The 21532-nt window shown below is 43.9% G+C and overlaps 1 protein-coding gene across 5 annotated transcripts in view; it reads left to right on the top strand.

Annotated features, from left to right (window-relative positions):
• HLCS (holocarboxylase synthetase) overlaps positions 1-21281 on the top strand; it is a 76807-nt gene extending 55526 nt beyond the window's left edge. For all 5 annotated transcript variants that reach the window (XM_085859588.1, XM_085859587.1, XM_085859590.1 and 2 more), the window contains 6 exons: positions 15045-15319; positions 15422-15486; positions 17017-17177; positions 17713-17827; positions 18079-18292; positions 18562-21281. In XM_085859588.1, coding sequence (XP_085715714.1) covers positions 15045-15319; positions 15422-15486; positions 17017-17177; positions 17713-17827; positions 18079-18292; positions 18562-18730 — 999 coding nt within the window. In that variant the 3' untranslated portion in view covers positions 18731-21281. The remainder of the gene's footprint in view (positions 1-15044; positions 15320-15421; positions 15487-17016; positions 17178-17712; positions 17828-18078; positions 18293-18561) is intronic.
• The last annotated feature ends 251 nt before the right edge of the window (positions 21282-21532 follow it).

Below are 21532 nucleotides of genomic sequence, written 5' to 3'. Positions count from 1 at the left end.
CAGTAAAGTGATCGGGTCCAATGGGACTGCGCGATAATACCCCGCTCGGTTATCCCAAAAGGAAGCGAGCTGCTTAAGCCGCTCGTTTCCAAGCGGTCCCGTTGAGGTGCAATCTCTCGGTAACCTACCCGTGCGAATAATTCGGTAAATCGAAGATTTGGCGATCGGACCCTGTAGCGCGGGTAGAGTGCGGACAAGGTTGTTGTGTGGTTAAAAACACATCCGTGGCTGGTTTCCGGCATTGATCCGGAAAGCCGCGACTGGATTGTCCGTTCGGTGGGTGAAACGACCGCTATTGGTTAGACGCGGTCATTCGCACACCGACGGGCGGGAATGCTGCAAATATATATATATATATATATATATATATATATATATATATATATATATATATATATATATATATATATATATATATATATATATATACACATCTCTTGTCCTTGCTTCTTCAATTGAGATTCTTTCTCACCAGAAAACCTTTATATTGTGCTCAAACGTCTTAGAAATCCTTTAAGTTTTTTGCCCTCTATTGTTTTTGGTTGTCTTCCAGCACTCTGTTGCAAACAAAACGACTACTTTTATGTTGGAATTGAATCGTCTCATTTTAGTTGCAGACGATGTGGTTTTTATTGTCCATACTTTGTTTCGACCAATTTATGCTTTTCTTGCTTTATTTTCTTGATACAGGTCTCCATATCTTTCTTGTTCCTTCCATGTGTTATTGTCCCTAAATACAAAAATGCTTCTCCATCTTCAGTCCTATTTCAGTTGAAAAGCAGATATTCTTGAGTTTCATTGTTGAATCTCATGTCTAGTTTGGGAGACATTAATTTTCAAGCCTACTTTTCTTGCTTTTCTTCCAAGACGTTTTTTCTTTTCTTGAATCTCTCCAAATGTATTTGAAATGAACGCTAAATTTTCGGCATAGTTCAACTCCGTAGTGTCCAAAACTTTATTGACCATCTTTTTTTTCATTTTCTGTTTCCTTTCCTTTGGTTGTCTTTAACATAAGCCAGTCTATTACTATTATAACAAGGAAATGATACTCTAGGTCCCCTTCCATTTGGGTGGTATGCGGAATAGATCTGTGTAATATGAAAGCTAAATGTTGAACGGCTTTTGAAATATCGCGTACACAAGCAAAGATGCCAGGATACAAAGATACCAAGTTGGATGCCATGACAACAAAATTCAGCGAATCACATCCTTGATCGAATCATTTTGAGATAATGTCATGAGGAATAGATGTCTGCAACGTGAAAGCTAAATGTTCAACAGTTTTTGAAATATCGCAAACGCAAAAGCACATGGACAGATGATCGGTCAGACGGAGTTCGTTTTAATGTCCGTCTCTGACCTTGTCGGAGGGGTAGGGGACAAAATAAGTTGGCAAGAGCAGGCATCGTTGCTTCACACGTGTCTGAACTGAAAACTGTGGTGACAGTTTACTATCATGAATTATGCTGCTTGTGAAAGCGTCATTCAAGATTTTAATCATTTTGATTATCTTTTCAGGTAATTTATAAATCTCCAGCAGTTTCTATAGTGACTTTCTATGAACAGTATCCAAAGCTTTTTGAAGTCAACAAAAGCAACATACAATGGCTTTGGCCATTCTACCGACTGTTCTCTGGACAAAAATCTGATCGCTGTAAGATTTTCCCCTTTCTAAAACCCGCCTGTTATCTTAAGATCTTGTGGATTACTCTTTCTATCCTATCGAAAATGCACCTCATGAAAACTTTTGATTTTGATGAAGGTGAGGTTATTCCCCTCCAATTCCTGCGGTCCGCCAAGTTCACTTCTTTTGGAATCTTTATAATAATCCCTTTGAGCCAATCTTCCGGTACTTCTTTCATCCCAGATTTTTTTTTTTAATTTTTTTTTAACACATTGACTGGCGAATCTTATGGTATACACCACTCCAATTTTCCAAGCCAAGTATGCATGTGCATATGCTATATTTTCACATTTTACCCTTCTATGAGCAAATCTAAGTTCATTTATTATCCATTGCTGGGGAAACCCCACGTGAGGAGAAAACTCATAGCTGGCAGTGGGACAAGATTTTCAATTCTGTATGCTCGGTACGTGTTATCTCGTAGGACTATTTTTGCCCTGAATCAACGTTTGTATTACGTCTTTGCTAATGGTAGATTGTGTGTTGAGTACCACGTGTTTTTTAGTTTTGCCTCTGCCACTGAAGATGGAAGGAGGTTGTTTTCACCCCTGTCTGTCTGTCTGTCTGTGTCTGTGTGTGCAGTATATCTCAAAACGTGGATGGATCCGGATGAAATTTTGTGAGCAGGTTGGATGTATGACGATGACGAACTGATTCAATTTTGGTGAATATCCGGATCCGGCCACTCAAATTTTTAAAGTGATTTTTCATCATTGAGAGATAGGGCCAAAAACGATATATAGCACAAGATCTGAAAAAGTTGTGGACGGATTCGGATGAAACTTCGTGTATACGTTGGGTGTGTGACGAGGATGAATTGATTCAATTTTTGTGAAGATCTGGATGCTAGAGTTTGTAATGTTCACGTCATTCTTCACCTTTGAGAGATGGAGCCAAAAACGATAAATTGCATGATGTTTCAAAAAAATTTTGGCCCCGATATGTTCCACTGCAACAGGCATTGCATGGCGGAGGTATGCGCTCTCCCGAGTGCCCTTCTAGTTTGCTGCAGTCATTACCCTTCAAAATGGCATGTATGAATGCACATTAAGTGGCAAAACTTCTCATGGAGACTGATAATGATGACAATGATGGTCCTGACATGGACTCTGATGATTCTGACATGAACTGCCAATGGATTGTTTGTTGTGTTATCTGGCACAGCAGCATATTCTGTTTACAATGCAATAGCGTAATCTTTTCTCCGAGAATACTCATCGTGCGGGGTGCATCAGATTCTGTCAGTACAAGTAAACTCGTAATTGACAGTCAATGTGTTCAACAGCTTGTGTAGAGCTTTTGCTGTGTTGGGGATATTGACTTTAACAGATCTGCTGTGATTTCATCTTGCCCTGCTGCCTTATTATCGTTTCACTTTTGAACAGCTACTTTAATGTCTTCTTCTGTTAAACATGACATACATACATCTTTTGATGATTTGTTATTTAATTCCAATTTCGTGGGCTTGACAAGATTTTCTTGATTCAGAATTTACTTGAAATGTTCTGCCCATTGCTTTAGCTTTTCTTTTTAGGTTATGAGAGTCCTTCCATCTTTGGCCTTGACAGATGACATTCTCTGGTATTGTTTACCTGTTCACCTTGTCTTTGCAATCTGGTAAAGTTTTAAAGTATCACCCTTTTATGCTGCTGCTTCTGTTTCTTGTCCTTTATCTTCTATAAATTTTATTTTAGCAACTTTTATACTTTTCTTAACCTCAGACTTTTTTTTCTTCTTCTTGCATTGCTTCTGATATTGTGTTTGTCTTGATTTGATGTCGAGTATGTCTTTTGTTTTATTTCTTTCAATTCCTAAGATTTGTTCTGCTCAATCACATATTGCATTTACAGTCTTTTTATGGCCGTTCATTGTCTTCTGCCTTCTCCCTCCTTGTGTGTACATCTGAAAATCGCAGAAAAAAAAATAGGGCTGGCCCGATGTCCACCAAATTTTGCATATGTGTTGGACTGTTGGTAGTACGCACGGTCAGGTCATGGGCAACCCCCCCCCCCACCCTTTCCCCAAGCTGACTTGTCAATGCTCCCAAAGAGGGTGGATTTCTGATTTCACAAACATTGATTTCATAGAATCAGCTTGAACTTCATAATCACTAGATTATGGGCATTTCCTACATCTGCACCTTTCTGGGCTCTCGTATCCTTCACGGATGAGGTCTGTTTTCAATTCATGGCAATGTGATCAGTCTGTTTGTTTGTTTTTCTCCGTCATTTCATTTGGTGACGTCCATACCTGCAAATGCATATCTTTGTGTTGAAGCAAAGTTCCCATTTTGACTGACTTGTTTTCAGTGCAAAAGTCTGCAAGAAATCTCTCTGATACTTTGTCTTCCCATGCAGCTCTTTCCCTCCATTCCTTCAAACTTTCACATTGATGTCCCCCATAATTTGATCATGTCTCGGAACTAACGTAATTGTAGATTGCAGTTGTTCATATAAATCCTCTTTAGTATGTTCTTCTACATTAGTTGTTGGTGTGTAGCACTGAACGTATTTTGCTGTATTTGGAATCAAAACGTGCATACAAGTCTTTCATTGACGGGCTTCCATTGTAATCACACTTTATGTGCTGTTCCACCAAGCATCAGCGTGATTCCATCCGTCATTCCAAAATAAATCTCAGTTCCTCCGGTTTTAAGACAAATCTTCCCATTTTAACCTGGCTTCTGCCACATCGTGTTTCTTTGATGTTTTGTTGTTATTTTTCTATTTCTTTTATTTTGTTTTTCTTTATCCTTATCTTTATCTAACCTTCCCTTAGCCCCCCTTACCTTGGGTGTATTTATGCCTTGTTTGGGGTGATTTTCATTAAAAATAATATTTTCCCATCTATCTACTTATTCCTGTAGTACTTGAGCGATTTCTTCGAAATTCTTTACTACTTGAACTGCTACCCCTGGTCAGAACATTCTCATGGTCTAGTTTCCTATAGCTTTGGGCTTTTTAGCAACAGTCAGAGAGGTTTTAAGTCTGATAGCTTCCAAGTGGCTTTCACTTCCGGACGTCATATTGACAACCTCTTCAGACTGACCTCCAACTTCTTAACCCCAAATCACAGTTGTTTTTTTTTTCCTGATATTTGTTGCAGTTTCTGTTGCATACACACTCACTCTCTGTCTGTCTCTCTTTCTCCCTCTCTCTCTCTCCAATAGGACCGTCAAGAAAACCCTCCCATCTACTTTCTTAACTATCTTCTCAAACTCTTGGGTCTCCCATCCATGATCTTTCTTGGACAAACCACATTTCTAAAGTTGGCCTCCGAAAGTCACCGACTGGTCTTTCTCTGTTGTACAAAATCCTTCCTTGGCAAACCTGAACTATTCATCTACAAAACCTTCATTCACAGCTTGATGGAGTACTGCTCTCCCCCTCTGGACTGGCTCCCCTATTTCAAATCTTGCTCAGCTTGACACCATAGAAGCCAAGGCCTTGAATATTATTGGAATCTCCCACGATGAAGCTGAGTTTATGGGCCTATCACTTCACCATCACTTCGCCATCACTGACAGGTCAATCTTTCTGTGATCTTGATGTCTTCTACTTCCTCCTTTCTGGTCTTGCACTACCAAAGTGCAAAAAACGTCTGCAAAAATTTATCCTGGGTACTACCAAAACGTATGCAAAATTTGGTCGAGAGCAGGTGAAAATCGTAAATCGTCCACTGCTCTCCCCCCTTGTTTTGAGGGTTTGAGGGGGTGGGGTTATTTCCCTGTGCCTACGAGCCTACAACCTTACCCGGTAATGAGGTTGGCCATGTAATCTGGCTCAATTTTTCTGATAATTCTGATTTATCTGTTCATTTTGGGTCCTTGAGGGTGTGTAGAATACGGAATTGTTGGACGCTCTCCAATTTTCAAATGACGTTTTAGTACCTTAATTAAACATTTAATTCAGGTATCTTAATTAGGCATTTGATGTAATTTAACTGATTAACCGATATAGGGAATGCCTTATAACTTCTGAACTAATGGATATTGTGTCTAAATGTCAGTTTTTGGGGTACGGAGAATCGAATGGAACAAAAATCTTGCCGATTGGAACACTCCTTATTTGCATAAATCCAAGATGGCTGCCCGCAAATCCTCTGATACAAGAGCTTTCTTATAACTACCAACTTGGTAGAAATGGAACGATGATTTGTGTCCCAATATCGGTTTTCAGGTCTGGAAAATGGATTGAACATAAGATAGAGTTGTTTGGGGGCATTTTACATTGTGATAAATCCGATTACAGCTATCATTCCTCAGGGTGGCATCTCTCGACTGTGGGCTGGGCAGGCAAGCCGTCGCATGAGGCAGGGCTGCCCATCGCTGCTGTACGGGTCCCGTTGGGATGCCGATCTGTCTGCTTTGTCCAAGCCCTACCTTGCGGCGGCGGGTAGTGAAAGGATGCAGCATCTGTTGAGGCCTTTCGTTTTGCCTTCTACGACTGGCGAACCGGTCCTTGCGCAAACCATTCGGGGGGCAACCTCTCCATTACAGTGGGAATCCAGACGATCTGGTGGAGAGTCACTCCACGGATGATTGCAAACTTCTTGGAGAAGACCTTGGGCAGGCTGAGGAGCAAATAGAAGTCGGCATGTGGCGTTCAAAACCGTGCCCCGATCCAGAAGCTCCTTCACCGCCTTTCAGAGATCTCCGCCCAGGTTGCAGTCTGGGCTGTGCCATAGGGCGTGTCAGACGGGAAGGGGAACCTAGGAGGGAGGGGAGAGGCCCTGGCCCACTCGGTGCCGAGTGGGACCAGGGATTGGCCCAACTCCATCAAACGGTGGCACTGGGGTGGGACTGAAGTTTTGCCATTTTATAGCTGACCCATTTTCACTTTTATCTCATTCAACTTTTTGTTTTCATTCATGATTTTAGATGACGAGAGTAAGAGAGACATTCTCAACAGATACGATTGGGCAGTCTATTCAAGGAATTTGTCAATCAACAGCTTCTTCCAAACTCTTCCGATCTCACCCCACTTCTGTTTTGGGACCCTATGAAGAAACGGAAGTTGAAAATTCTCAGTACATGGAGGTCGAAAACCCTTGTAACAGTTGGAGGAAAAGTTATCAAGTTGCGGGAGGAGAGACCAGCAAGGCAAGGTTAGGTTTCTGATGATCAGTTTTATCAAGGTTTCGGATAATCCAGCAATCCCGGCCAAAACGTCTGCCCAAGTTGAACGAAACCATCGGAGAATACAAGATGGTGATGACGCCTCGCTCAATGTTTGCAGGGGTTGGTTCTTTGCTCATCCTGACTGACAATAGTTCCATCATGAAGGTCATCAAAGAAATGCCCATCTTGGTAATGAACGACACGGTGGTGTAGTTGATGGATATTGACATGATTGAACCAGAAAAAGTACTCGTCATTTATGGGCAAACCGTTGTGCATGGATTAAAGAAAACGTCATCAATGAAGGCCATCGGTGACTGACTACTTGACTGTCTTCGTCAAATTCATCTAGCGCATGCTGAAAGGTTATAGTGAGGGACGAGTTATCTTCAACAAGTATATAGGTGACTCGTTGAAGGCTAAGACCCTGGCAAAAAGAACAGCGAAGGGATCTCTGTCCACTGAATTTGAAGTTGGTGACACCATGAATATCGCCAAGGTAACAATAAAAGAGTTTCTGGCTCGCACCATAACCAAATCAAGGCTGACAGAGTACCTAGGCAAGAAGCTCCAACTTGCTTTCAAACATTCTGATGTGGGATTCTGTGTTGCCCATGGGAGCAACTGCCAAGTGGAATGAGACAGCAGACACACAGATACCGTTGCATGTCCTTGACGTCTCTCGGCCATCGCCTCGAGATACCGATGTTTGATCCTCGGATTCTGACATTCTTCTTCTTGTTATGGATGCGGCCGCTACAACGCCCACACTGCGTGAAAGGAAGTTGATCATGATTAAACGAAGAGGCAAGATTTAACGTCCAATTGATGTTCATGAAAGGGTGAAAGTACTGAGAGAGTAAAAATAAACTTGTGGGCTACTGGGGTTCCACAACTTCACAGGAGCTGATTGGGAAGGCAAGTTCGTGGGAATCTCCAAGAAGTCTTGTGTGAACATGTATATCTCTCTTCCAGATGGCCACCCTGTTCTACAGTGCTTACAACACTTTGGTGAAAATACCATGCACATAAATGATGAAACCATCAGGCATATTGAGCGATTCGTCACCCAGGTGGACTCTGATACCATGTGTATGATATGGTAATGAACATGTTTTCACTTAATGTCTGATGGTCTCGCTAAAATTTATCATGTTCTTATGTTCGCTGTAATTGGATTTATGACAATCGAGAATGCTCCAAGCAACACAATATTTATCTTTAATCAATACCCCATACCTGAAAAGCTATAATTAGATATCAAAATCGTATTTCTATCTCCTTTCTTTCAAAAGTTATGAGAGATTATCCAAATCTGTATTCATCGGGTGTATCGTACGGCAGCCATATTGGATTTATACCAATCAGGGATGCTCTAATAGCAAAAAGTATTGCATAATTTAATTCCCCATACCTGAAAATCGATATTGGAACACACAAATCATCGTTCCATTTCTACCAAGTTGATAGTTTAGGAAATCTCCTACATCACGGGGTTTGCAAGCGGCCATCTTGGATTTATGCTAATAAGGAGTGTTCCATTTGATTCCCCGAACCCAAAAACCTACATTTAGGCACCAAATTCATCCTTCCATGTCCTTAAATTCATAAGTAATAAGGCATTCCCTATGTTGGATAATAATCAGTCAAATTACATGATCAGTTAAAAACTTAAATGCCTAATTAAGGTACAAAAATGTCATTTGTAAATTGGACAGTGGCCAATTCCGTATTCCACATGCCCTCAAATAGCCAAATCAACGGATGAATCAAAATTATCAGCAAAATCGAGGCAGAGGTCCTATTTCTTCTCTCTCTCAAAACTCACGATTGGGTACGACCGATTCGTTTGCAAAATTTTCTGGAGATCGGGCCTGCCCTGTTTTAAGCTCATCTGGAACGTAGTTCCCGGGAGCTTATGGGATGGCACGTCGTCTGTCCATCCGTCCATCCATTCATAAATACGTGCAACTTCTTCTATGAAACTACATGAACTGTTTTGATGAAAGTTTACCACAACCTTCATCACCGTGTATGTACCAAAGTTTGTTCATGGCATTAAAATGATCGGGGTCGTATGGGATTTATGGGAGGGGGCATCAGGTCAGCTCAGGTATGGGAGCATGCACTGGAGCAGCGCGTTGCTGCGTTCACGTACCGCCGGTACTCCAGGGGCCTCCATCTGGCCATCCCCCAAGCAGATGTCTGGCCCATCCCCACTCCTTGAAATGCTGATAAACCCACTGCAACCACGAATAACGTGGTCGGCCCATTGGCCTCCTCCACTCATGAGACTCCCTCGCTGAGAGAATCTGATGAGCAGGATCAGCGTCAGGAAAACGAGCCACATGTCCGTACAGCCGCAGCTGACGCTCACGGACTATGCAGGTAACAAATCTCATTTGAGTCTCTCAGCAACCGCTCGTTGGACACAAAGTCCAACCAGCGATAGCCAAGGATTCTACGAAGAGACCTGGTAACAAAGGAATTAAGTCGCCATCTCAGATCCCTGGTCAGAGTCCAAGTCTCACATCCGTATAGCAAGACTGGAAGCACCAAGGACCTGAAGACTCGGACTTTCGGCCTCCCGCACAGGTCCTGGCATTTCCACACCCCATGAACCAGTGAATCCATGACTCCCCAGGCCTGTCCCAGACATCTGTTGACCTCTGGCTCACAGCCAGCAACGACATGACTATCACTGCCAAGTAAGTGAATTTCTCCGTGACCTCAACATCCTCGCCACAAACAATTACAGACAAGATTGCAGCATCTAAGATGTCATTGAAAGCCTGGATCTTAGTTTTGACCCAGGAAACCCATAATACCAGCGGCTCCAACTCCTCATTTAGAACCTCGAGCGCCCCCAAAAGGATATCTAGAGTCTCTGCAAAGATGACTGCATCAACTACAAGATCAAGGTCACAGATCTTCACATTCCCAAACGATGCACCACAGCTTGATCTCTCTGACATCCTCCTCAGAAACCAGTCCATACAAGCGCTGAAAAGTGTGGAGGGCCAGTACACACCCCTGACAAACTTCAGTAACAACTGGAAATATGACAGAGATGGTATTACCACATCTCACAGCACTCTCAGTACTTGAGTGCAGTTCAGACATCAGATTTATCAGTTTTGGTGGCACCCCAAGAAGACCAAAAATCCTCCAGAGGGCATCCCGATTCACTGAATCGAACGCTTCACAGAGATCAACATCGGCTGCAAGCAGCCTTTGCCGAAACTCTCGTCTACGTTCGGTGAGGACCCGAAGAGCAATGATACGGTCAATCGTTGACCTCTTTGGTGTAAAGCCTGACCGCTCTGGACGCTGGTGCTCAAGCAGATGGTGGCGAACCTTATCAATAATTATCCGAGCAAAGTCCTTGCCCAGCACTGAGAGCAGCCTCATCCCTCTGTAATTGGTTGCAGTCCTGGCGATCACCCTTCCCTTTCCAGAGAGGGACAACAAGGCCCCTCTTCCAGTCAGTTGGGATGATGCCTGTGTTCCAGGCAGAGCACAGAACTGTGTGCAACGACACGAGTACAGCATCTCCATCAGCCTTGAGAAGTTCAGCATGGATGCCATAGATCCCAGGAGCTTTATCCCATTTCACCTGGTTCACCGCAGTCTGTGTTTCCACAAACGAAAGTGGATTACAGTTGATTGGAGGGTCAGCTATAGGGAGAGTAACACCCCTGACATCCAACTCGACAGCTGGTGGATCAGCCAGGCACAGCCGCTCAAAGTAACCGGCCCAGCGGGCATTCATTTCAAACTCCTCTGTCAAGAGCCCAGCACCCTCCGATCTAACTGCAGTGCATCGAGGGATGGGCTTGAAGGAACACATTGTGCGAATTCCCTTGTAAGCAGGATGAGAATGACTTGAGGCGTGATGCCCCCCAAAATACGTATTTGCTATAACATTGGTTCATTGGTACATTTTGCTGATTCCATCCCACATTGACTTCCTCCTCAGTACCATTATTCTTCCAGATGGGCACCCAGGGGTATTTCCCCTATTTTTTTTTCTGTGATTTACATACATACATACATACAATTGCCTTATTTAATATTGTTGGCTGATAAAACCCAAGTTGATTTCATCTCAGGAGTGCTGATCGACCGCAAGTCAGTTACTTGCAGTCCCATAATGTCGAACCATGCTTACGACTCGCACATTTCAAAATTCAATCATCTGCACTGAAGCCTCTAAATTTTTGACCAAGTCTCATTTTTATATTTTGTGGAAAACAAACTTGGTCAACTCATTCGTTCTTGTTTCCACTTTGTTGCAGACTTGAAGGTTCCCTCATGTCTCCAATACAATTCACAATGCCATTGCCTATTTGAGTATCCTGCCTTGTGTTTTCATTATATTGGAACGTATTTCACCTGCTTTTTCTGTGTCTCTTCCTTAAACACTAACCATTTCCCCAATGTCAATTTCATTTGTTCGCGGTTACGCATTACCATGAACTCTTAGGTAAAGGAATAAATTGAATTTATTTGACCGGTCCAATAAGCTTAACGGTCTGCGAGTTTGCCATGTGACAAAGAGGGCACTGATTTGAATCCCTTTTTCTTTTTGGGGGGTTTTGTCCGAAATGACTTTGCCTTTACTCTAATTACTAATACGTGTACAAGCTTGAACATGAGCCTGAAGCATACATGACAGAGAGATGTGCTGTATTTCACTGCTCATTTTCCACCAAAAAAATTGTCACAATTTATTCCTCCTCATTCTTGCCGTTGTCATCCTCATCGGTCTTCTTGCCGTCGTCATCCTCATTGGTCTTCTTGCCGTCGTCATCCTCATCGGTCTTCTTGCCGTCGTCATCCTCATCGGTCTTCTTGCCGTCGTCATCCTCATCGGTCTTCTTGCCGTCGTCCTCGTCCTCCTCGGTCTACTTGTCCTCGTCCTCGTCCTCCTCGGTCTCCTTGTCCTCGTCGTCGTCCTCCTCGGTCTCCTTGTCCTCGTCGTCGTCCTCCTCGGTCCCCTTGTCCTCGTCGTCGTTCTCCTCGGTCTCCTTGTCCTCGTCGTCGTTCTCCTCGGTCTCCTTGTCCTCGTCGTCGTTCTCCTCGGTCTCCTTGTCCTCGTCGTCGTTCTCCTCGGTCTCCTTGTCCTCGTCGTCGTTCTCCTCCTCGGTCTCCTTGTCCTCGTCGTCGTTCTCCTCCTCGGTCTCCTTGTCCTCGTCGTCGTTCTCCTCCTCGGTCTCCTTGTCCTCGTCGTCGTTCTCCTCCTCGGTCTCCTTGTCCTCGTCGTCGTCCTCCTCCTCGGTCTCCTTGTCCTCGTCGTCGTCCTCCTCCTCGGTCTCCTTGTCCTCGTCGTCGTTCTCCTCCTCGGTCTCCTTGTCCTCGTCGTCGTCCTCCTCCTCGGTCTATTTGTCCTCGTCGTCGTCCTCCTCCTCGGTCTCCTTGTCCTCGTCCTCGTCCTCCTCCTCGGTCTCCTTGTCCTCGTCCTCGTCCTCCTCGGTCTCCTTGTCCTCGTCGTCGTCCTCCTCGGTCTCCTTGTCCTCGTCGTCGTCCTCCTCGGTCTCCTTGTCCTCGTCGTCGTCCTCCTCGGTCTCCTTGTCCTCGTCGTCGTCCTCCTCGGTCTCCTTGTCCTCGTCGTCGTTCTCCTCGGTCTCCTTGTCCTCGTCCTCGTCCTCCTCGGTCTCCTTGTCCTCGTCCTCGTCCTCCTCGGTCTCCTTGTCCTCGTCGTCGTCCTCCTCGGTCTCCTTGTCCTCGTCGTCGTCCTCCTCGGTCTCCTTGTCCTCGTCGTCGTCCTCCTCGGTCTCCTTGTCCTCGTCGTCGTCCTCCTCGGTCTCCTTGTCCTCGTCGTCGTTCTCCTCGGTCTCCTTGTCCTCGTCGTCGTTCTCCTCGGTCTCCTTGTCCTCGTCGTCGTTCTCCTCCTCGGTCTCCTTGTCCTCGTCGTCGTTCTCCTCCTCGGTCTCCTTGTCCTCGTCGTCGTTCTCCTCCTCGGTCTCCTTGTCCTCGTCGTCGTTCTCCTCCTCGGTCTCCTTGTCCACGTCGTCGTTCTCCTCCTCGGTCTCCTTGTCCATGTCGTCGTTCTCCTCCTCGGTCTCCTTGTCCTCGTCGTCGTCCTCCTCGGTCTCCTTGTCCTCGTCGTCGTTCTCCTCGGTCTCCTTGTCCTCGTCGTCGTTCTCCTCCTCGTCTTCTTGTCCTCGTCGTCGTTCTCCTCTGTCTTCTTGTCCTCGTCGTCGTTCTCCTCTGTCTTCTTGTCCTCGTCGTCGTTCTCCTCTGTCTTCTTGTCCTCGTCGTCGTTTTCCTCTGTCGTCTTGTCCTCGTCGTCGTTCTCCTCTGTCTTCTTGTCCTCGTCGTCGTTCTCCTGTCTTCTTGTCCTCGTCGTCATTCTCCTCGGTCTTCTTGTCCTCGTCTTTCTCCTCCTCGGTCTTCTTGTCGTTGTCGTCCTCTGCAAAGGTTTGTGTTTGTCGCAGACTTTGTTAAAACGAATGCTCAACTATATCAGAGGTGTGTGTGTGTGTGTGTGTGTGTGTGTGTGTGTGTGTGTGTGTGTGTGTGTGTGTGTGTGTGTGTGTGTGTGTGTGTGTGTGTGTGTGTGTGTGTGTGTGTGTGTGTGTGTGTGTGTGTGTGTGTGTGTGTGCGCGCGCGCGCACGCCCATTTTTCTCAGAGGCGGTCAAAACGATCTTCATTAAACTTTCAGAGGTTCATCAGTGAGTGCCGAGAGTGTTTTTGGCAAAAATATAAAGCTGCCATTTTTGTTTTTTCAGCGCTCTATTGTGCTGAAGCTTTTGTAGCAATGTGAAAGGTAATATTAAATGATCTCCGACCCCATTCTTTCGAGGGTGTGGGGAAGTGTTTTAGACCCCAACAAAAAAATTAGAAAAAAAACATTTAATTTCTTCAAAATGCCAAACAGATTAGAACAGCACCAAGCAACAACGGGTAACCCTGCTAGTACTCTGACAAATCGGAGCTGTGTGTTACAGCACTCCCAGCTTTGCCAAATGGAGCGTATCACACCAGACTGTGTACTTGTTCACTATTGTTCCAACACCCTGCACTTGGTGTTGTAAACCTTCCATGAAGTGCTTCACTCCTTTGTTTTCTGTCGGCAGCCTACCATTATTGAAGCGCTGCGCTCTGAGAAATTGATGCTTCACGGCTGCAGTGAAACCGCAGTTTATATATCCTTCAGTAATTAGACGAGAAATGGGAACATTTTCCTTCCTCGAACACTAAAACCAGAACACGGAAGCCTCTTCTTGCTGGTCATATCTGCAGTGATGGGGTGTGAGGGTGGGGGGGGGTTCTATCAGGAGGTGTAGGGCAAGTGTTCCTGACCGAAGCAACTTGCCATCTTTCATAAAAGCAATGTCAGTAAAATCTACCCATCTGTTTGTGTTAGCCATGACCTCCACGAACCTGAACACTTGCTCCAAAACAAACAAGAAGGGCACTCGGTAGAGCGCATACCTCCGTAATGCCTGATCCACGAGAACATGTCGAGCCCAATACATTTTGAAATATCATGCTATGCAGTACTATGATTCGGATTTTCACTAGAATCAAATCCATTCGTCCTTGCGACACACCCAACCTGTCCACCAAGTTTCGTCCGAATCCTGTCCATAACTTTTTGAGATATTGTGTATGTGTCATTTTTAGCTTTATCTCTCAATGGTGACGAATCACTTAAAATATTCTAGTAGTTGGATCCGAATCCAGATCTTCACCAAGATCTAATCAGTTCGTCCTTGTCACACACCAAACCTGTCCACAAAATTTCATCCAGATCCGTCCACAACATTTTGAGATATCCTGTACACAAACAGACAAAAAGGGGGTGAAAACATACCCTCCTTCACCTTCAGTGGTGGAGGTAATTATTTAAATAGGCCTTCAATGTACCGTTGTCATCTTTCTACGTTTATTTATTTATTTATTCTTTTAATGTAAAGCAAAGATAACAAATGAGTGTAAATTGCATGAAAGTGTGGGGTTTGAAAGAGATGAACAAATATTTGTTCTGGTGGAGATTTTTCTCTGTCCTGCATGTACATGAGCATTATTAAAAAAATTTAATCAAAAACGGAATCGCAATCTTTCATTGCTCTCATTTCTAAAGATACAAGATTGTACAATTCCATTTCCAGTTATTAAAAAAGACATCACATGATCATCCTGGAGATATATCATAGTGGAAGTTGGTGAGTGTTCCCCCCCCCCCCTGCACAAATCCTACTCTGCCTTTCTTTGCGTTGCCCTTCGCCCAGAGGCTAAAGTCGACCTTCCTCAAATTTGTGGGTGGAAAGCTTGAAACCGGAGGGGTAATCTGTGGCAAGAAACTTCGTCTGAAGTTTATGGCTACCTGTGAGCCAGGCTTGGCCATTTCCTTGTCGTCTGCTGTCCCTGTGGTCACGGATATGGATGATTTTCAACCGACACACTTTGACCCGAAAAAGTACTTCACTCTGCTGCAATCACAGCATCTCGGTCAGCTGCTACTTTACGCCGAAGTGATCGGAAGCACAATGGAGTTATTTGACGGGTGTGTGGGCCTTGACAACTGATTAATCCTTTAAATGTGGCAAAGTTTATGTAATTGTGGGTGGTGTATTGTGTGCTTATCCTGGAAACACCTGCTGCACAGGCTGGAGCATCAGTTACCTACAGACGGATTGGTGGTGGTTGCGACGCAGCAGACAAAGGGTCGAGGTGGGTGATCATTAGCTGTAGTGAATCGATTTGGATGAGTGTTCCATATAGGATTTGCTCTTGGTACCACTACACTGGTGAGGGCAGAGCAGGAGTGAAAAGTGAAAAGGGGAGGGGGGTGTGGGGAAAGGGCATGCATGGGGGTTCAAAAAGTATTTTTTTAATTGCGACTGATGTTGCGTCATTTGGCATGGTGCTGGAATCTGGGTGCAAATTGTGCAAGGTGTTCCATTAATGGACTGATGTGAAGAAGAGTGCCATGGTAAAGCAGGTTTTCTGGAACACTGTTACACTGTGTGAAGATGCATGCTCCAAGTGGAAAAGGAAATCTCCATTTTTAGCTATCTACATACGAGGCGTCGTGAGGAGGAGTGATGTAAGGGCCACGTCGGCCATTTTGGAGTTAATGCCATATAGCACTATTTTAATCCTTCCCCTATCATCCGAGCCTATCATCATCATATCACTAAAAAATTTTGCTTACATCACTCCTCCTCGCCGGGCCTCATATGACGTATGCAAAAACGGTGAGATTGTAACCACTGCCCCAGTTATGTGCAGGCATAATTTTTGGAGGACCTTTTTGAAGGATTCTTACCTGACTTGTATCCAGTGTAGCTGTGTTGATAACATGATGATTCATTAATACGTTTTGAATCCTTCAGACCAAGAGCCATCAAATTCAGCACACCATGGAATGCAGCATTATAATAATTTTCTGCAGCAGTCTTGTTTTTTGGGGGGCAGGGGGAGCAGGAGGTGATTTATTGATGGAAAGTCAAAATGGTTTATTTGGTTTTCGATGGTTAAATATATCAAAACATTTTGAATCTTTGGCTCAAGTCAGAGGAGGGGGCTACTGACCACTTGTGTGAGGCGAGATATAAATTTGGCTCCCAGGTGTACCTGACCACTTAGTAACGTAATTGTTTTTAAAACCATCTTTTGTTCTGCTCCGAGTCAGTATGATTTTGAGAGAAACAGCATGAAGGTTGTGTTAAAATATTGCTTGTGGATGGTTTGCTGCCTATTATTATAATTTATTTATTTGTTTATTTCTCTGGATTACAAAAATCGGATTCTGTGGCATAATGGTTGTCGTACCAACCCCGCCTGAGTCGTACCAAATACTTTAACGGTTCATGCTGCTTCCTTGCTTGGTGCTCAGCATTTCAGGGTACAGCACTGGCAAACCTCTTTGGTTGGTAAGCATGAGGATCGAGGAGGAATTTCCTTTAAATAGCCTTGCTGAATGCGGAGAGAAAAGTGACGTCATAAATAGATCTCGTTGACGGTACGCAGAGTGCTCTGCGAAGTGAAGTTGTGTCGACTAGGCTCAGTGGCCGTGTATGAAATCAAGTGTGTGTGTGTGTGTGTGTGTGTGTGTGTGTGTGTGTGTGTGTGTGTGTGTGTGTGTGTGTGTGTGTGTGTGTGTGTGTGTGTGTGTGTGTGTTTTGCAAACCAAAAAAAAAGTATTTTTTTTCACCCCTCCCCAATTCTTCCCTTACTGTTTGCTTTATTTGCTGGCAGGCCGTGCAGGAAATGTATGGCTCAGTCCTGTTGGCAGTGCCATGTTTACGCTGTATTTATCCATACCGTTGAACTCCCGGCTGGGCCAACGGTTGCCTTTCCTGCAACACCTCGTGGCTTTGGCGGTCGTGCAAGCTGTAAGAACGTGCCCTGGATATGAGGTAAGGTTTGATCTTGCCTAATTCCTATCCATTGTCAGCTCGGTTCTTTCTGGTCCTGGATTAGTTTGGAGGCCAAATTCTAAATCTCATTAAAAAAAAAATAAGGTTTTCAGAGGGGGTCTGGTTTTGATTATGTGTTCCGTCGATAATTGAACAATTCCCACGACAGCGAGTTCCCTGTCGAGGGCATCTGCACAGCCTGAGGGCTGCATTAGATATTGTAATTTGCCAAAGTATTTTTTTTTCTTCAAAAACTTCACATTTTGGAAACGTGCTTTCCGAACGCTGTGGTGTTACCGTGCACGTTCATAAACCTTCCAGCAAAAATCTCTAAAGCCCTGGCAGTTTTGCAAAGTTTTAATATGCATAAATGCTCCAAGTTGTCCAACCTTTCATCGTCCCTGTCTCTGCCAATTTCATGAAGAAAAATTTTTTACCTCGGAAACATGCCAATTTAAAATATCTGGACAAGTTATTGCATATCAGACGGTGTCAGGATGAGTCAACATCATGTGGTGGGATGTTTGCTTACCAGGATGTAGCACTCAAGATAAAATGGCCGAATGATGTGTATTACGGGAGCACAGTGAAGATCGGAGGAGTCCTGGTGACCACGTGCTTGATGGATTCGACGTTCCACGCTGTAATTGGTGGGTCCAACCTCCAATTCCTCTGTGGTTGTAATGAAATCTGGCAAGTGGATATTTGGTCCAAATCCAGCTGGATGTTTCAACAAAACATATGGCCCCCAGCCTTTAACAGCTTTGTGCTTAAAATATTCTCCAAATTAATTTGCTTGTAACTCTGAGGGATTCCAACTGCAGACTGTACCCATGCCTCTCACGGCTGAACGGCTTTCCGAGAAGCCATTTTGTGAATCGTGCGTTCTCGTTCCATGCAGGCTGTGGCGTGAACGTGAGCAATTCTCATCCAACAACAAGCATCAATGAAGCCGTGAGCTGGCACAACAAGGAGCATAGCACAGCACTCTCTCCACTCACAGTCGAGGACCTGGTGGCTGGCACTGTGAGCAGCCTGGAACAGTTGGTGGAGATTTTCCAATCTCGAGGGCCCGAAGGGATTCTGCCACTGTACTATTCACGATGGCTGCACAGGTTTGGCATTGATCTGTTAGCATGCTATGACAGTGTTGTTGTTAGACAAATGGCAGAACCGACATTAGAGATACTTAATACAAAAAGCGAAAAGGTGGGTTGGTAACATGGTAAACCTTTGTTTTTCACTTTAGGAGCCAAATTACCTTTTAATGTCTTAGTTATTCTTGTCATAGCTCATAATGTTTTGAATTATATTTCTGTCTTAATAAATGCTTTTCACCTCCTGAATATTAATGATTTTTTTTTCAATCTCTTTGTATTGGCAGCGGTGCACGGGTGCGACTTGGTGGTCCACAGGGTCCAGAAGCATCGGTGGTCCAGCTCGATTCCATGGGCTTCCTGGAGGTGCTGAAGGATTCCGGTCAGATGGTCAGCGTGCAGCCAGACGGAAATTCCTTTGACCTTCTCCATAACCTCATTTTGTGTAAACGGTGACATCTTAGCATTCACTTTGACAATGACTGGCATCTTTGTGCCATGTTCAGTTTGCCGTTCTACATTGTGACGAATGATTTGACTACTGATGAAGCAGTCTGCTTGGAATGCTCAAGCTTTGGGCATTCAAATGGAAAGGTCTCCAACCCTGAATTATTCTCAGTAAGTCTTATTTTCTATCCGAATCGGACTATTTAAATTGGACTTTTCTGAAGAAGTCTGAGTAGCGTTCTCCCCCCCCCTCTTCTAGAGGTTGTGACGGCCATTTCCACCTTGTTCGGTTGTAACGCATCTTCCTTCTTTTCCGTTGCCTGTGGACTTCTAAGAGGTCTGTTTGAGCCGTGTACCGCCAACTTACAAACCCATTTTCTACACTACATGGTTTTGTGGAGAACTGCCCCACCCCTTGTGGCACGATCAATTTCGTTAAAGTGCCGGAGGTGACAGTTTTGTCAGCAGGCCCTTGAAGGCCTGCTCGGTGCCGCCATCTGCTGAAGGCAGAGCCAGCATGGCAGACGTTTGGCAGGCAGAGCTGGTTGGGTATGCGTGCCTGGATCAAGGTGCTCCACCCTCGGTCGCTCCTCAGAGAACCAGCTTCCTTGATATGTTTTTCAATGTGGAATATATATATATATATATATATATATATATATATATATATATATATATATATATATATATATATATATATATATATATATATATACATATATATGTTCGTAGTCCTGCTATATTTTCACCTTTCTTTGTTTCCTTGCTCTCTCGAGGTTACGCAGTACGATTTTGCAAAGCAAACACAAAGTACTCGTAAAACGCTTGGTTACTTTCGTCATGTTCGATCTTTCTTCACCTCAAAAGAGAACAGATCTTGTTGTGTTGAAACATTTATGAATCGATAAACTTTCATTTCGTATTTGAAAATCCTGGGTTTAACGACCCGGAGGTTTTGAGCAATTGACACCCCGCATTTCCATGCCTTTTTTGGAAACTGCCTGTTGCAGAATAGTTTTTTTTTTGAGAAAGCAAAGCACTGCCATTGTTTGATTTTTTTTTTTTTTTAATTTAATTTTTTTTTTTTTTTTTTTTTTTTTTTTTGCTGTGTCATTGGTGTAAATATTTGTCAAATTAGATTTCGTCTTTTCATTTGACCTCTTTTTTGCTTAATGAATCGTAGCCGTTTTTTGTACATTGGTCCATGCTTCATTTCACCGTTTTTATTCCCAATAATTGCCTATTATTTACAAAGTGATCTCACCATTAGCAGCTAGCCCAATATCATTTGGGTTTTGCTGCTTGTACGACCATTTGATAGTGGAGGTCAACATCCGAAGTGGGATTTTGTCGTCCTTGCATATTTTGACATTCCGTGAATTGTTACACTTAAATCGTTGGATTGCCATCGCACCTGAACAACTGTATGTGGGACGGTGGCACTTACAATTTGATTGGAGCTTTCAAAGCATGTAGTTTTGAATTCAAAGGTGAAGATTCTAATGTAACTTGTTCTAGTTTTGGACCTCAATCGTTTTGTGTTTTTTTTTTTTTTTGGTTTCTCATTCCAAGCCATCCCCTTCCCCACACCCCCTCCCCGAGGCGACAAATAAGCCGGCCACAAAGCATGGAGTAACGCAGATCAGACCAGCCGAGAGGGATTTGATCATCCCTTCTCTGAAGGTCATCTGCCAGCAAGCTGAATTTCTACCAACAATCTAAACGACGACTGTTTCCAGAAATTTAGAGTCAAAATCTTTTATCATGGTCTTCAGCCACATTTGGACCAATGACCTCTCGGGTATCAGTCAAGTGTTTTCACGAGATCCTTTGTGGAGGAAACCACAACTTTATTGAAATGTCCTGAATATTACACAGACCAGTTTTTACCCTGCGCACACAAAATGAAAAAGCGGGTTTAATTGATGCACGTCTGTCCGTCTGTCTCCAAACGTCAGTTTATGATCGAGTAACAACTTGATTTTCATTGAATATTACATTGTGAACACGAATCGGAAAACAAACCTGTAGTTTTATAGTACTTTGGCACCAATTTGTCCTGATCGCACATGTGCAGAAAGGAGTAAGATGGTTTTTTTTTCCTCTGTCTGCCATTCCAATAAAATTGAAAGCCAGTCCAAACAGGAAACTTAGTTTTTAAGGATGTCATAAAGGATACAAACAACAGGCACGGAGATGTAATGTAACATGTTAGGGTGGTGTAATAGACACTGCATCGATAACTGTAAACTTCTGGAATATATATATTTTTCTACAACCTTTAAAATCTTTATTTAATTTCAATTTAGTTATTTAATTGAACACTGTATGGGGTAAGATGTTCTATGAACTGTCTAGTTGGGGAAATTGTTCTGTTTGCATTTTGCTCCCACATCAGACTTGAAAGTTTCCCAAACACTGATACCTCCTGCATGTCTTTCTGCCCCTCACAAGCACCAGTTTTGTCCAAATGAATGTATTGCTCTTTCTTCTCCTGATCGTACTCATGGACTATCCTGGTAGCCTCTGGCTGAGATTAATAAAAAAAGCCGGTGTTTTTGTTCGCAGCTTGAGTTCAAAAGTGATGCGTTAGCGAGCGGTTACCTGATGTAAACGCCGTGATGCAAAATTGATAGCGCGTTTGCAATCGTAACCTGGACATTCCACTTCAGTAGCTCCTTTCCAAACCAACGGGGTAAATGATGTTTTCAGCGGGATGCATCTCACAGCATTGGGAGGTGTGCAGCTTACTGCTGGTTCTTAAAGCACCGAAAGGATTTTTCAAAAAAACTTCTGAATACCACACTTTTG

Source organism: Eptatretus burgeri, chromosome 16 (genome assembly GCF_056783735.1).
Source record: "Eptatretus burgeri isolate ZD-2024b chromosome 16, Ebu_testis_v1, whole genome shotgun sequence".
NCBI classification, from domain to species: Eukaryota; Metazoa; Chordata; class Myxini; order Myxiniformes; family Myxinidae; genus Eptatretus; species Eptatretus burgeri.
Note: the sequence above shows the minus strand (reverse complement) of the source record. Positions and strands in the feature narration are given on the sequence as shown.